Source organism: Bufo gargarizans, chromosome 2 (genome assembly GCF_014858855.1).
Source record: "Bufo gargarizans isolate SCDJY-AF-19 chromosome 2, ASM1485885v1, whole genome shotgun sequence".
Classification (NCBI taxonomy): domain Eukaryota; kingdom Metazoa; phylum Chordata; class Amphibia; order Anura; family Bufonidae; genus Bufo; species Bufo gargarizans.
In genome coordinates, this window is record NC_058081.1 from 655,873,111 (window position 1) to 655,888,817 (window position 15,707).

At 45.1% G+C, this 15,707-nt stretch overlaps 1 protein-coding gene across 2 annotated transcripts in view; it reads left to right on the plus strand.

Annotated features, from left to right (window-relative positions):
* The window catches only part of DSCAML1 (DS cell adhesion molecule like 1), a 174,721-nt gene extending 173,907 nt beyond the window's left edge, over positions 1-814 (plus strand). For both annotated transcript variants that reach the window (XM_044278433.1, XM_044278432.1), the window contains exon 32: positions 364-814. In XM_044278433.1, coding sequence (XP_044134368.1) covers positions 364-812 — 449 coding nt within the window. In that variant the 3' untranslated portion in view covers positions 813-814. The remainder of the gene's footprint in view (positions 1-363) is intronic.
* Positions 815-15,707: the final 14,893 nt, after the last annotated feature.

A 15,707-nucleotide genomic window follows, 5' to 3' on the forward strand; every position in this document is an offset into this window, starting at 1 on the left:
GATCCGGCAAACTCCGGCAGGCTGTTCTGTGGTGCAACAGCCTGTTGGCGTTCCCTGATGCAAGTGTGAAACTAGCCTAAGCTGATGTATGACAAAATCAACCTAAATTGGGCATAAATCAACTTAGAAGAGAGTTCAGAAGAGGAGAGAAAGGGTCTGGATATCGAGCTGCCAGCCAGCATGATGGATTTATCACAGAATGGCTTTCTGCTGCTGATATAAAGTGTGCAATATAGCAGCTGTAAAAGCCAAACCATGCAACATTTTTTTTTATAAAAACCAAAAAAAATGCTTTTAGCCAGAAATACATTAAAATCAATAAAATGGCTCCAAATCACTTACCATTCTTTTTCTTTCTTTCAGGTGAATATTGCAATCTCCCCATGTACATGAAATCTGACCCCCATTTTCGTAAGCCAGACCCCCATGACTCTTGTCCAGTGGTGCCGCCCAGAGAGGCATCTATGCGCAATCTATCTCGGGGCTATCACTCTCGCCATCTTACTTTGGAGCCAGGTGCCAAGCCCCCACCTGGTCTATCGCACCAAGCCCCATCCAGTGTGAATTTACCTCAACGGACTCTGCACATGGCTGGGTCATCTGCCTCTGCCCCATCAGCCCCAGCAGCTACAGCACCCTCTGCCCCTGCTGACCCTGCTGCTTCTGCTGGACCTTTAGAAAATCGCCTGCCTACCCAACACAGCAAGATGGGAGGTTCCCGGGACTCTTTGCTGGAAATGAGCAGCTCTGGAGCTGGTCGGGCACAAAAACAAGGAGCTGGAGCTTACTCCAAATCTTACACTTTGGTCTGACACCTACCCATGCAAACACACCTACCCCACTTAATCACAGACTGCAAAGACCCGTCCCCCTCCGCAGTGTCTTGGCTGTATTTCTATATTTTGAAAAACATTTCAAAAAAGAAAAGAAAAAAAAACACAAAGGACGAATGAAGAATTTAACAAAAACTTGGTGATTGACATTTTTGTATGAAAAATAACTATTTTCTTCTTCGGGATAAAAAAAAAAAATAATAATAAGAAAAGAAACCTGTATTTTATCTGTAGAAGGGTGAAGTAGGAGCGAGAGTGAGGACGCGGTGAGTGAGTGTGCCGTATGCAGTGAGTGTGAAGGTCGCTGGTCGCAGTAGCATGTTAATGCAAATCTCAAGACACATATGGATTTACGTAAACCTTTAAAGTGAACCTGTCACCCACTTCTAAAGCCATATCTGGTGTTTACAATCCAATAAATAATTTCTAGAAATTGCTTTGAACTGTTGACTCCTGGTGAGGGATAGGTGCACTTTAAGGAAGATGAAACAAGACGTAGCTCTGCTGCAAAGTGAAAGTGAGTTTGTAGTGTGTTTGGTGGTGACTCCAGACGGATTAATACTAATGCAAAAAATTGTGGTATAAGTATTTAAATAAGGGACAAAATATTTATGATATTTCCAGTATATATGTACTAATGAAAAATGAACACCTGGAAAACTTAAAGGGAATCTGTCAGCAGTTTTATGGTGTCCAAACTAAGGGTAACATAAACTAGTGACAGATCCTCTTAGTAAAATACTGGGTCGCTTTCTTTGACGTTTTGCTAAATTCTTGTATTGAACAGCTCCAGCACACGCCGATGAGTCCTGGATTTCTCCACCCCTTCCCCCCTTCACGCTGCTAATTCAGTTGTAAAAATCGGTCAATCAGTGGCAGGGGCGAGAAAGCCAGAAGCTCATGATTATCAGGACTCGGCATGTGCTGGAGCTGTTAGAACACACAAGTATCAAACTGGTGACCGATTCCCTTGAGGACCCATTCAGACGGCCGTAGTGCTTTGCGGAGCAATTTGCGGATCCGCAAAACACGGATACTGGCCATGTGCGTTCCGCAATTTGCAGACCGCACATGGCCGCTACCATAATAGAAAATGCCTATTCTTGTCTGGGATTGCAGACAAGAATAGGCCATGTTCTGTCTTTTCCGCAGAGCCACGGAACGGAACCACAGAGGCGGACAGCACACTGTGTGCTGTCCGCATGTTTTGTGGCCCCATTGAAATTAATGGGTCCGCACCCGTTCCGCAAAATTGTAGAATGGAAGCGGACTCCTTCATATGGCCGCCTGAATGAGCCCTTAATGTGACTGAGCTGAGATTGACAAAGTATAAACGGCTAGTGGTGCTTGGTCAGTGACCAAGGTGGTGCACCCTTTATTTTGGATTCTGTAGCAGAATATATGGAAGCAGGGTCACATTAATCCTGTGGGGCATCTCCCCTTGCTGTGATACAGACTGCTGGCATGGTGATGGTCATACAGATGCTGAATGTCCTCCTGTGGTATGTCATAAGCTCTTTCCACTTGGGCCCATAGTTTAGCCTAAGTGGTTTTTGGCTGCTATGCTGGTGAAATCCATCGCCCAATCAAGTTCTCGACAGGGGCCTGGCCAGGAGAGCTGCTGGATACCCTGAAAAGCACATTGTATAGGGCAGACAGTGTGTTGTTGGAGACATCTCCTAACCGAGTCAAAAAAAGGCAGTAGGACTTGTTCCACAATGTCCTGGACATACTAAAGGCTAGTCAATGCTCCCTCCAGGAATACCAGACAGGAACAAGCATGGTAGCTAACCCCACACCATGACACCTGATGTTGGTCTTGTGTGTCTCTGCACTATGTATGATGGCAGTATGCACTCCAGCCCTCCCGAGAACTCTGATGTGGCCTTCCATGGAAAACAGTAGTGTTCAGTGATGAGAGCAGGTTCTGCCCTGGTACTAATGATGGCTACATTACACTTCACAGGAGGGCTAGAGAGTGCCTACTGCCATCATGTGTAGTGCAGAGACACAATAAACCACCACCCATCTGGTATTGGTTGAGGGAACATTGACCAGTCTTTGGTATGTCCAGAACATTGTTGAACCAGTTCTACTGGGTTTTTGACATCCTCTTCAGGATATTCAGCAGCTACTGTGGGCAAGTCGATTACCAGATCCTGATATTGGATGGGGCAAAATCTGGAACAAAATCAGTGTTCGATCTAACACTGTGAATAGGGACGTGCAGCTACAGACTTTTTTCAAGGGTGTTGTCAGGCAATAAAACCATGGCACCCAATGTGTCTCAGATAACACAGTTCAATATTCACTGAACAGTGGATAGCAGGTCGAGTAGATTTTAGACATGTAAGAACACGGCTGCAATACTGTGTATACTGGCGTGTGGGACCTTACTGTACCTCCTTATGCCTCAGACTTTGTACCGCATGCAACATTGGATGTCGTTTGTACAGATGTATTCTCCTTTGAAGCACTGTTCCTAGGGAAGAATACATGTGCTCTACTAGTGTTGAGCGAAGTGAAGCATTCGAAGCGGAATTCGGTACGAAGTTTAGGAAAACTTTGTTTCGCAATGAATGTGAATTTCCTTGCACTTCGTGGTAACGAATCAGATTTTCCTAAAATGGCGGTTGCACGTGTTCCAAAGCAAAACTGAGTGTAGAGGAGACAAGCCTGGGAACGCTAGATCACCCATAATGCCGTGCAGCCAGCCAATCCACAGATAGACATCCCCTGTTATGTCGCAGCCCTATAAACCCCTCATCCAGCACAGTCTCCACCATTGCCTTGTGAGCTGAGCATAGGGAGAGACACGGCAAGCACTCATGCGCTAGGGACAGTGTTGCTGATAATGGAAATTAATAGAAGAATATTGGAGAGCGAGAGTGAAGGGAGACTTATTCTGCATCAGTTTTATTCATTCCTACATTTACTTATTCCTACATCAGCCATAAACTAAGATATTTAATTCAATACCAATAAGATGGAAGCCTTTATTATTCCATTGCCAGCGTGCCAAACAATACCATCCAATCTGCACCCCTTAGAGGAGCCAGGTTTTAATGATGACCATGCTCATCTTTTGCTGGCTTTACTTCTTCCAAATCATCCTTCAAAGTCTCCATGTCCTGGAAAAATCAGCAAGATCAAGGGCTCATGCACACAACAGTATTTTGCATTCAGTATACTGGCCCGTTTTTTGAGTTCAGTATGCGGTACATATACTGAACCATTCATTTCAATGGTTCAGCAAAAAAAACTGAAGTGTCTCCGTGTGCATTCCGTTTCAGTATTTCCGTATTTCCGTACTGTGAAAAGATAGAACATGTCCTATTCTTGTCTGCAAATCACAGTGCTTGGCTCCATTCAAGTCAATGGGTCCGCAAAAAAAAACGGAACACATACGGAAATGCATCCGTATGTCTTCCGTATCCGTTCCGTTTTTGCGGAACCATCTATTGAAAATGTTATGCCCAGCCCAATTTTTTCTATGTAATAACTGTATACTGTATATGGCATACGGAAAAACGGAACGGAAAAACGGAAACACAACGGAAACAAAAAACGGAACAACAGATCCGTAAAAAACGGACCACAAAACACAAAAAAAGCCATACGGTCGTGTGCATGAGCCCCAAGAGAGAGGAGGAGCTGGATGTTCCTGATGACATATTCTCATTGATATTAGATGATGTGGAAAAGGAGGAGAAGCAGATGGCAGAAGAAGAGGTTCGAGAAGTGTGTATGCCAGCATATTGTGCCCCCACTTAAAACCGCCTATACAGTGCAGTCTTCATTATTAAATAAAAAGCAGCTGCGGGCAATTTGGCCATCTGGTTCTTCACCGAAGGATGGACGCAACCCGCCCGCAGCACAGACGCTCAGTGTGGTTGTACCCTGCTTTATAGCGATTCGTGATGAATTAATTCATAACAAATCAAATTAATTGGGGAACTTCGATGGAGCTGCTGAATCGAATTTTTCAAAACTTTGCTCATCTCTAGCAAGTACAATACCCGACAGAGCAATAATGCAGCAGCATAAGGGCACTATACAGCTCCACGCTAGGGAGCAGCATGGCCTCCGTGTCCTGCTTGCATGGGCTCCATGCACATGGCTCAGTCATGGAGTCAAAACCATATTTTTATGATAAAATTTGGTATATAATGGAGGAATAATAAACATTTTATTTAGTATTTTCATAAAATGTCTAGTCAGTGGCTCACCACTAAAATGACTATACCGAGTGGTTAGAAGAATGTCAGTAGGAACCTCTTCATTCCAAGGGGGAATTGCTTTACCAAAGTGATTTGAGATTTTCTAGATTTCAAATCTAACAATTTCATCCCAAAATCCAGTCAGATTGATGTACTACACATACTTACATACATGCGATAAAAGCATATTGTTGGTTCTGCAACTCGGTTCACACATCTGTGGAGGCTTCACCAGGAACCTCCATCGGAGATTACATAAAATTGTTGGACACCATTGTTCAACCGAACGGCCCCCATTGTAAATCAAAGGGTCCATGGGGTGCCGATGGTGCCTTACGTGGGATGGATCTGGCATTCCATTATTTTAGTTTTTTTCCTTCTGTGATGATCTGTAACATTCTGAAATGGAAAGTCATAACAAAGTAGGATCTGTCCATTTGCGATGGCAGCTTCATTAATATTGGTTATATGAAAATTTGATCTATCCTGCAAAATGGGACCAACGATTATAAAACCAGCTACTATAGTCTATGTGTTGACGAACTGGTCTTTTGGGAGACACCTATGTCATTTCCCGTCAAAAAATTACTTGCTGGTTGAATAAAAGTAACTTTAAGTCAAAATTTGCCAGGGGTATGAATAATTATGGGCAGCACTGTATAACCATGTTATAAGGGAAAATAATTACATCTACACAACACCGAACCCAAACCTGAACTTCAGTGAAGAAGTTCGGATCTGGGTACCACATTCAGTTTTTTATCACGCGCGTGCAAAACGCATTGCACCTGAGCGATAAAAACTGAACAACAGAACGCAATCGCAGTCAAAACTGACTGAAATTGCGTACCTACTCGCACGGGTTTGCCGCAATGCACCGGGACGCATCCGGACCTAATCCGGAGACGCTTGTCTGCAAGGGGCCTTACAGTAAGGCCCCTTTCACATTCTGCGCGGGTGCGATGCGTGAGGTGAACACATTGCACCCGCACTGAATCTGGACCCATTCATTTCAATGGGGCTGTGTACATGAGCGGTGATTTTCACGCATCACTTGTGCGTTGCGTGAAAATCGCAGCATGTTCTATATTCTGCGTTTTTCACGCAATGCAGGCCCCATAGAAGTGAATGGGGCTGCGTGAAAATCTTGCTTGCTTGCGGATGTGGTGCGATCCCGGGACCCCATTTACTTTATTATTTTCCATTATAACATGGTTATAATGGAAAATAATAGCATTCTTTAATACAGAATGCTAAGTATAATGTCAATTGAGGGTTAAAAAATAATAAAAACATAACTCACCTCATCCACTTGATCACAGAAACGGGATCCTCGTCTTTGTTCTTCTTGAAGGACCTGCAAAAGGACCTTCGCTGAGCATTCTGTATTAAAGAATGCAATTATTTTCCGTTATAACCATGTTATAATGGAAAATAATAAAATCTACAGAACCCCAAACCCAAACTTCAGTGAAGAAGTCCGGGTTCGGTTCTGGGTACCACATTCAGTTTTTTCTCACGCGCGTGCAAAATGTATTGCACTCGCGCGGAAAAAACTGAACGGAACGCAATCGCAGTCAAAGCTGACTGAACTTGTGTGCCTACTCGCGCGATTTTCCCTGAACGCACCTGCATCGCCCTCACCCGCGACGCCCGTGTGAAGGGGGCCTAAGAAAAAAATTATTACAAAAGTTTTTTTTTTTCAGTATTAAAACTCAAGAAAAACTATACATATGTGGCATTGCCGTAATTGTACTGACCTGTAGAATGAAGAGCACAACTCAGTTTTACCACATAGTGAAAGCTCTAAAAACAAAACCCGTAAATCACTTTTTTTTTCACATTCCACCCCATTTGGAATTCTTTTCCCGCTTCCCACTACATTGTATGCCATATTAAATTAAGGCATTAGAAAGTACAACTTATTACGCCAAAAATAAGCCCTCAGACAGCTATTCGAAAAGGAAAAATAAAGAAAAGATATGGCAACGGAAAAGCAGGGAGTGAAAAACGAAAACACAAAAATGGAAAATTGCTGTGTCTGGAAGGGATTAAGCTCACCATCATCTGGAGAGGTGGATCTGTATTTAGTAAGAGCTGGTAATAACATACAAACACCGGTGCAGAACTGCGGATATATCAGGTAAAGTGGTGACCAGGGGGATAGTTCTGAACCTATTGGAGTACCACTGAAGAACGCAGCAATCAGCTTCTTCACAGCTTGAAATTTCTGCTTAGAGCAGACAATGGATTTTATCTCATTGCACGTCAGATATATAGAAGATGCACCGTAGGCGGCCACTCGGCAGCGTACGTCTCTATCGCTGGCAACAGCCTTCTAACATGAACATAGTCCATAAATTAAAAACGCTTCCAGATGTACTTAATATTCAAGTAAGACAAATCAAAGGAGACCTTCCACCTACTGATGATGCTGTTGGATCCGTGCCCCGGTAGCATTATCTTTAATCATTCTAGACAGTATTCTAGCTTTACAATAATTTACTTTAGCTTGGTTTGTGTTACACTTAACGCCCTTGCTATCTATAGGAGTGGAGAACTGAAACTCTTAAGGAGACATTTATCAAAATTGGTGTAAAGGAAAACTAGCTTAGATGCCCATAGCAGCCAATCAGATCGATCCTTTCATCTTTCAGAGCTCCATGGAAAATGAAAGGTGGAATTTGATTGGTTGCTTGGGGCAACTAAGACAGTTTTGAGAAAGTTGCCTCAAACTTTTGTCTTCTATAGTCCTATATTTTTTGTTCCCCTTTTGTTGTAGCAAAAATGAGTTGCATCCACTAGATCCATAATGGTTTATCTAGATTGTTTGAGTTTACCATAAAGAAGCATTGTAGAAATACTAAATAGCCCTTTGGGCTGAGGAACCATTGACCTATAGGATAGCTGCCTTATATCTGGTGGTATTAGGCAGAGCTTGTTATTATTATTATTATTTATTATTAAATCGCCATTCCATAGGCGCCTGTACATATGAGAAGAGGTGCACATACATAATACAGACAATTGCACTAATCATAAACAAGACAAGTTACAGACTGGTACAGAAGCAGAGAGGGCCCTGCCCGTGAGGCTTACAATCTACATGGTATGGGAGAAGGACACAGTAGGTGCGGGTGAAGTTGGTCATGGCGGTTTAGAGGCAGCGGGGTCACTGGTTGTAGGTTGTCTGAAGAGGTGGGTTTTCAGGTTTCTTTTGAAGGATTCCGCTGTAGGTGAGAGTCTGATATGTCCGGGTAGTGAGTTCCAGAGTGTGGGGGATGCACGGGAGAAATCTTGGAGGCGATTGTGGGAAGAGGTGATAAGAGGAGAGAAGGAGGTCTTGTGAGGATCGGAGAGTGCGTGTGGGGGTGTATCGGGAAAGTAGCTCAGAGATGTAGGGAGGGGACAGGATATGGATGGCCTTGTATGTATTTGTTAGTACTTTGAAGTGAATTCGCTGGGCAATGGGGAGCCAGTGAAGGGATTGGCAGAGGGGAGAGGGAGAGGAATAATAGGGTGAGAGGTGGATTAGTCGGGATAGATTGGAGGGGTGCGAGAGTGCTAGATGGAAGGCCACAGAGGAGAGTGTTGCAGTAGTCTAGGCGGGAGATGATGAGGGCATGTACAAGCATTTTCGCAGATTCAAAGTTAAGGAAAGTGCGGATATGGGAGATGTTTTTGAGTTGGAGGCGGCAGGTGGTGGAAAGGGCTTGGATGTGTGGTCGGAAGAAAAGGGCAGAATCCAAGGTCACTCCAAGGCAGCGGACTTGGTTGACCGGAGAGAGTGTGCAGCCATTGATCGTGATAGATAGGTCTGTTGGGGGAGTTGAGCAAGATGGAGGAAAGATGATGAATCCTGTTTTATCCATGTTAAGTTTTAGAAAGCGAAAGGCGAAGAAGGATGATATAGAAGATAGACATTTTGGGATTGGTATGAGCTCATTTGCATCTCCTCTTCCCAGAATTCCAGAGGAGCATTGCCTGGCCTCCTCACGCTGATTAGGTGCTCTCCATAAGGAGATATAGTATCCCCTGATTCCCTTTGGGCTCATCATCCTTCTCAGTGCAGTCAGTAGTAAACATGTATTAACTATCCACAGAACTGGTGATAGATGTGTGATCCCAGGGGGGGTCCACCTCCTGGAACCCCTAGCGATCACAAGAACTGGGAATGGAGGGGTGATGGGCATGCCTGACCACCTCACCATTTACTTCTGGGGGAATGCCTTTGCTATCTACATTGGTGTTTTAACTTAAAATAGTCATATATTTGCCTGCTTTTAAAGTATAGTGTAAGGAACATATCTCAGGATGCAGATAGTATGTTATGAACCTACCCAGACTCAGACTGGCCTACAGGGGAACAGGTGGATCCCCCCAGTGGGCTCCAGAGCATCGGTGAACCCCCAGTCCACCCACCGCTTTCAGAAGTGGCACATGGTGTTACAACCGGCAACCAGCCGTATAGAAAACTGGGTAGATTATTTAAGAGACTACCCAGTTCATTATTATAGATGCTAGCCGGTATGCTCTTTCCCCAGGGACCTGCCTTCTCGAAGTCACTGCAAGGATCCTATAATTAATTGTCTTAAGCATCTTGCTGCTGCCTGCCACTGTGTGAGCAGATAATATCTGCATGTAGCTGTACATTGGGCCCCTAGTATGAATTTTACTAGTGGCCCTGGGAACCCCAGTCGGTTGCTGCTAGGTGAGTAGTGCAAGCCATGACCTCCATAAACAGTGCAAGTGCTCCATGTGTAATGTGGTTTTCCAGGAATCTTTTTACCACCCCCTCCCCCCACTTCCATCTGGCAGGACCTGTTCTCCGCCGCTCTGTTCAGGCTCCGTAGGTCTCAGATTGTCATCACTGGATTTCCAGCACACTTCCTGGACATGTGGCGCTGCAGCCAATGGATGGCCTCAGCGGTGACATCTATCCCGTCCACTTTTCAAAAGTGGTGGGACCAGCAGAAAATGACCCCCAAAAAAGTACATTTCTGGCGTAGACCTTTGATACACTGCCACTATGGTGTTCAGAATGAGCACTCTACTTATGAAGCACCCTGTTCCACTTTTTTTTGACATATAAGTCTGATAAAGCAGGTGAGGCAGAGGGCAATTTTTTATTTTGATCACAATTTTTTTAATAAAAATGTTGTGTAAATTGTAAATTCATGATAAATCTGGGGAGTCGTTCCACTTTGCCTTGGGAGTGTTTGACCCACGCGTGCTGGGAAACTGGACGGGACAGAGTGGGCTCATTCTAAGTTTTGCTATGTGGCCCCATGAGATCTGTGTACGTCAATGACCTTGTCAAAGTAGTGGGAGATTCTGCAGATTAGGACTAGACGTCATAGTGACAGATGGCGAATTACGATGAACCCTGCTCAGTACATACAGTATTTACGTTTTCCAGATGAGATAGGTCACTGGTTTGGTCCTACGTATGTATAGAGGTATGATTACAGAAATCCAGTCATTCTGTTCCTAATCCAGTATCATGTAATGTGTGCAGGACTGCCTGGTAATCCATGCTGTAGCTGTAGTACGCCAGTAGGGTGGGTATTAATATTTATGCCTGCTGCATATTTTATGCATTATCTAAGCACTACTGGATCTGATGAGCGAAGAACTAATTCCCCAACTTGAAGGCTGAGAAAAGGGACCGCATTATTATTTATAGTCCATGTGCATATGGTTTACAAGACAAGTGGGGTATTCTTCATGAGCGTTACTAAGTCACAACGTGAGGTAGGAAACAAGGGTCACAATTTAGAGGAAATTCACAGGTTGCAATCATGCTGCAGATTTCACCTGTGTAAGATCTGCAGCAGAATACAGAACTAGATATGAGGATGAGATATAACAAAACCTCATCCACATGCTGCAGAAACTTTCTGCATGGAGATTGACCTGCGGCACAGCAGGTGAGCGTGCAGAGCATTGGATTTCATGTACCATAACTGATCCGGAGTAATGATAATATCTAACGGAGAAATGGAATATGGATTAGTTGTTATAAACAGCAGAGACACTATTTGGCCCCATGCACACGACCGTTGTTGTGGTCCGCATCTGAGCCGCAGTTTTTGCTGTCCGCATCTGAGCCGCATCCGTGTGCTGTCCGCATCTGTTGCTCTGTTCCGTGGCCCCGCAAAAAAATTATAACATGTCCTATTCTTGTCCCTTTTGCGGACAAGAATAGGCATTTCTACAATGGGCCGCCTGTTCCGTTCCGCAAATTGCGGAAGACACACGGACGGCTTCTGTTTTTTGCGGATCCGCAATTTGCGGACCGCAAAAAACGGAACGGTCGTGTGCATGAGGCCTATATCTGAGACAGTTTTTTGATATATGAAAACCAATATCGGATGTAGTGGCAGATACAGAGCCTGGTCTCGGGAGGGGCACAGTCTGTCAGACTTTCACTGGCACCGCCGCAGTTGTCCGCAACCTGTGATGTCCCTTCCCTGTCCCGACCCGTGCGGCGCTCCTCTGTTCTGGACTTCCAGTTCCCGGGCCTGGAACTTGGTGGGAGGGCCTAATTAGAACGGCGCAGGCTTGTACCGGCTTGATTCTGGCTAGCTGGCAGTAAGATGCACTGGGGGGGGGGGGGGGGGGCGGGTGGAATCGACAGGGCGGGCACACCAATGTCACTGCTGCGCAAGTGTATGTGAAGGGGCCCTGAAAAACGTATTAACCACTTCAGCCCCGCTAGGTGAAACCCCCTTCATGACCAGAGCACTTTTTACACTTCGCACTACACTCCTTTCACCGTTTATCGCTCGGTCATGCAACTTACCACCCAAATGAATTTTACCTCCTTTTCTTCTCACTAATGGAGCTTTCATTTGGTGGTATTTTATTGCTGCTGACATTTTTACTTTTTTTGTTATTAATCAAAATGTAACGATTTTTTTGCAAAAAAATGACATTTTTCACTTTCAGCTGTAAAATTTTGCAAAAAAAACGACATCCATATATAAATTTTTCGCCAAATTTATTGTTCTACATGTCTTTGATAAAAAAAAAATGTTTGGGCAAAAAAAAAATGGTTTGGGTAAAAGTTATAGCGTTTACAAACTATGGTACAAAAATGTGAATTTCCGCTTTTTGAAACAGCTCTGACTTTCTGAGCACCTGTCATGATTCCTGAGGTTCTACAATGCCCAAACAGTAGAAAACCCCCACAAATGACCCCATTTCGGAAAGTAGACACCCTAAGGTATTCGCTGATGGGCATAGTGAGTTCATAGAACTTTTTATTTTTTGTCACAAGTTAGCGGAAAATGATGATGATTATTTTTTATTTATTTTTTCTTACAAAGTCTCATATTCCACTAACTTGCGACAAAAAATAAAAAATTCTAGGAACTCGCCATGCCCCTCACGGAATACCTTGGGGTGTCTTCTTTCCAAAATGGGGTCACTTGTGGCGTAGTTATACTGCCCTGGCAATTTAGGGGCCCAAATGTGTGAGAAGAACTTTGCAATCAAAATGTGTAAAAAATGACCGGTGAAATCCGAAAGGTGCACTTTGGAATATGTGCCCCTTTGCCCACCTTGGCAGCAAAAAAGTGTCACACATCTGGTATCGCCGTACTCAGGAGAAGTTGGGGAATGTGTTTTGGGGTGTCATTTTACATATACCCATGCTGGGTGAGAAAAATATCTTGGTCAAATGCCAACTTTGTATAAAAAAATGGGAAAAGTTGTCTTTTGCCAAGATATTTTTCTCACCCAGCATGGGTATATGTAAAATGACACCCCAAAACACATTCCCCAACTTCTCCTGAGTACGGCGATACCAGATGTGTGACACTTTTTTGCAGCCTAGATGCGCAAAGGGGCCCAAATTCCTTTTAGGAGGGCATTTTTAGACATTTGGATCCCAGACTTCTTCTCACACTTTCGGGCCCCTAAAAAGCCAGGGCAGTATAAATACCCCACATGTGACCCCACTTTGGAAAGAAGACACCCCAAGGTATTCAATGAGGGGCCTGGCGAGTTCCTAGAAATGTTTTATTTTTTGCATAAGTTAGCGGAAATTGATTTTTTTGGTTTTTTTCTCACAAAGTCTCACTTTCCGCTAACTTAGGACAAAAATTTCAATCTTTCATAGACTCAATATCCCCCTCAGCGAATACCTTGGGGTGTCTTCTTTCCGAAATGGGGTCACATGTGGGGTATTTATACTGCCCTGGCTTTTTAGGGGCCCTAAAGCGTGAGAAGAAGTCTGGAATATAAATGTCTAAAAATGTTTACGCATTTGGATTCCGTGAGGGGTATGGTGAGTTCATGGGAGATTTTATTTTTTGACACAAGTTAGTAGAATTTGAGACTTAGTAAGAAAAAACAAAAACAAAAAAAATATTTCCGCTAACTTGTGCCCAAAAAAATGTCTGAATGGAGCCTTACAGGGGGGGGTGATCAATGACAGGGGGGTGATCAATGACAGGGGGGTGATCAATGACAGGGGGGTAATCACCCATATAAACTCCCGGATCACCCCCCTGTCATTGATCACCCCCCTGGTAAGGCTCCATTCAGACGTCCGTATAATTTTTACGGATCCATGGATCGGATCCGCAAAACACATGCGGACGTCTGAATGGAGCCTTACAGGGGGGTTATCAATGACAGGGGGTGATCAGGGTGATCACCCCCCTGTCACTGATCACCCCCCCTGTAAGGCTCCATTCAGACATCCGCATGATTTTTTACGGATCCATGGATACATGGATCGGATCCACAAAACACATGCGGACGTCTGAATGGAGCCTTACAGGGGGGTTATCAATGACAGGGGGTGATCAGGGTGATCACCCCCCCTGTAAGGCTCCATTCAGACATCCGCATGATTTTTTACGGATCCATGGATACATGGATCGGATCCACAAAACACATGCGGACGTCTGAATGGAGCCTTACAGGGGGGTTATCAATGACAAGGGGTGATCAGGGTGATCACCCCCCTGTCACTGATCACCCCCCTGTAAGGCTCCATTCAGACATCCGCATGATTTTTTACGGATCCATGGATACAAGGATCGGATCCACAAAACACATGCGGACGTCTGAATGGAGCCTTACAGGGGGTTATCAATGACAGGGGGTGATCTGGGTGATCAGGGTGATCACCCCCCTGTCACTGATCACCCCCCCTGTAAGGCTCCATTCAGACATCCGCATGATTTTTTACGGATCCATGGATACATGGATCGGATCCACAAAACACATGCGGACGTCTGAATGGAGCCTTACAGGGGGGTTATCAATGACAGGGGGTGATCAGGGTGATCAGGGTGATCACCCCCCTGTCACTGATCACCCCCCCTGTAAGGCTCCATTCAGACATCCGCATGATTTTTTACGGATCCATGGATACATGGATCGGATCCACAAAACACATGCGGACGTCTGAATGGAGCCTTACAGGGGGGTTATCAATGACAGGGGGTGATCACCCCCCTGTCACTGATCACCCCCCCTGTAAGGCTCCATTCAGACATCCGCATGATTTTTTACGGATCCATGGATACATGGATCGGATCCACAAAACACATGCGGACGTCTGAATGGAGCCTTACAGGGGGGTTATCAATGACAGGGGGTGATCAGGGTGATCAGGGTGATCACCCCCCTGTCACTGATCACCCTCCCTGTAAGGCTCCATTCAGACATCCGCATGATTTTTTATGGATCCATGGATACATGGATCGGATCCACAAAACACATGCGGACGTCTGAATGGAGCCTTACAGGGGGGTTATCAATGACAGGGGGTGATCAGGGTGATCACCCCCCTGTCACTGATCACCCCCCCTGTAAGGCTCCATTCAGACATCCGCATGATTTTTACGGATCCATGGATACATGGATCGGATCCACAAAACACATGCGGACGTCTGAATGGAGCCTTACAGGGGGGTGATCAATGACAGGGGGGTGATCAGGGAGTGTATATGGGTGATCACCCGCCTGTCATTGATCACCCCCTGTAAGGCTCCATTCAGACGTCCGCATGTGTTTTGCGGATCCGATCCATGTATCCGTAAAAATCATGCGGACGTCTGAATGGAGCCTTACAGGGGGGTGATCAATGACAGGGGGGTGATCAATGACAGGGGGTGATCAGGGAGTGTATATGGGTGATCAACCGCCTGTCATTGATCACCCCCCTGTAAGGCTCCATTTAGACGTCCGTATGCGTTTTGCGGATCCGATCCATGTATCCGTGGATCCGTAAAAATCATACGGACGTCTGAACGGAGCCTGACAGGGGGGTGATCAATGACAGGGCGGTGATCAATGACAGGGGGGTGATCAGGGAGTTTATATGGGGTGATCATGGGTGATCAGGGGTTTATAAGGGGTTAATAAGTGACGGGGGGGGGTGTAGTGTAGTGTAGTGTGGTGTTTGGTGCGACTGTACTGACCTACCTGAGTCCTCTGGTGGTCGATCCTAACAAAAGGGACCACCAGAGGACCAGGTAGGAGGTATATTAGATGCTGTTATGAAAACAGCGTCTAATATGCCTGTTAGGGGTTAAAAAATTCGGATCTCCAGCCTGCCAGCGAACGATCGCCGCTGGCATGCTGGAGATCCACTCGCTTACCTTCCGTTCCTGTGAGCGCGCGCGCCTGTGTG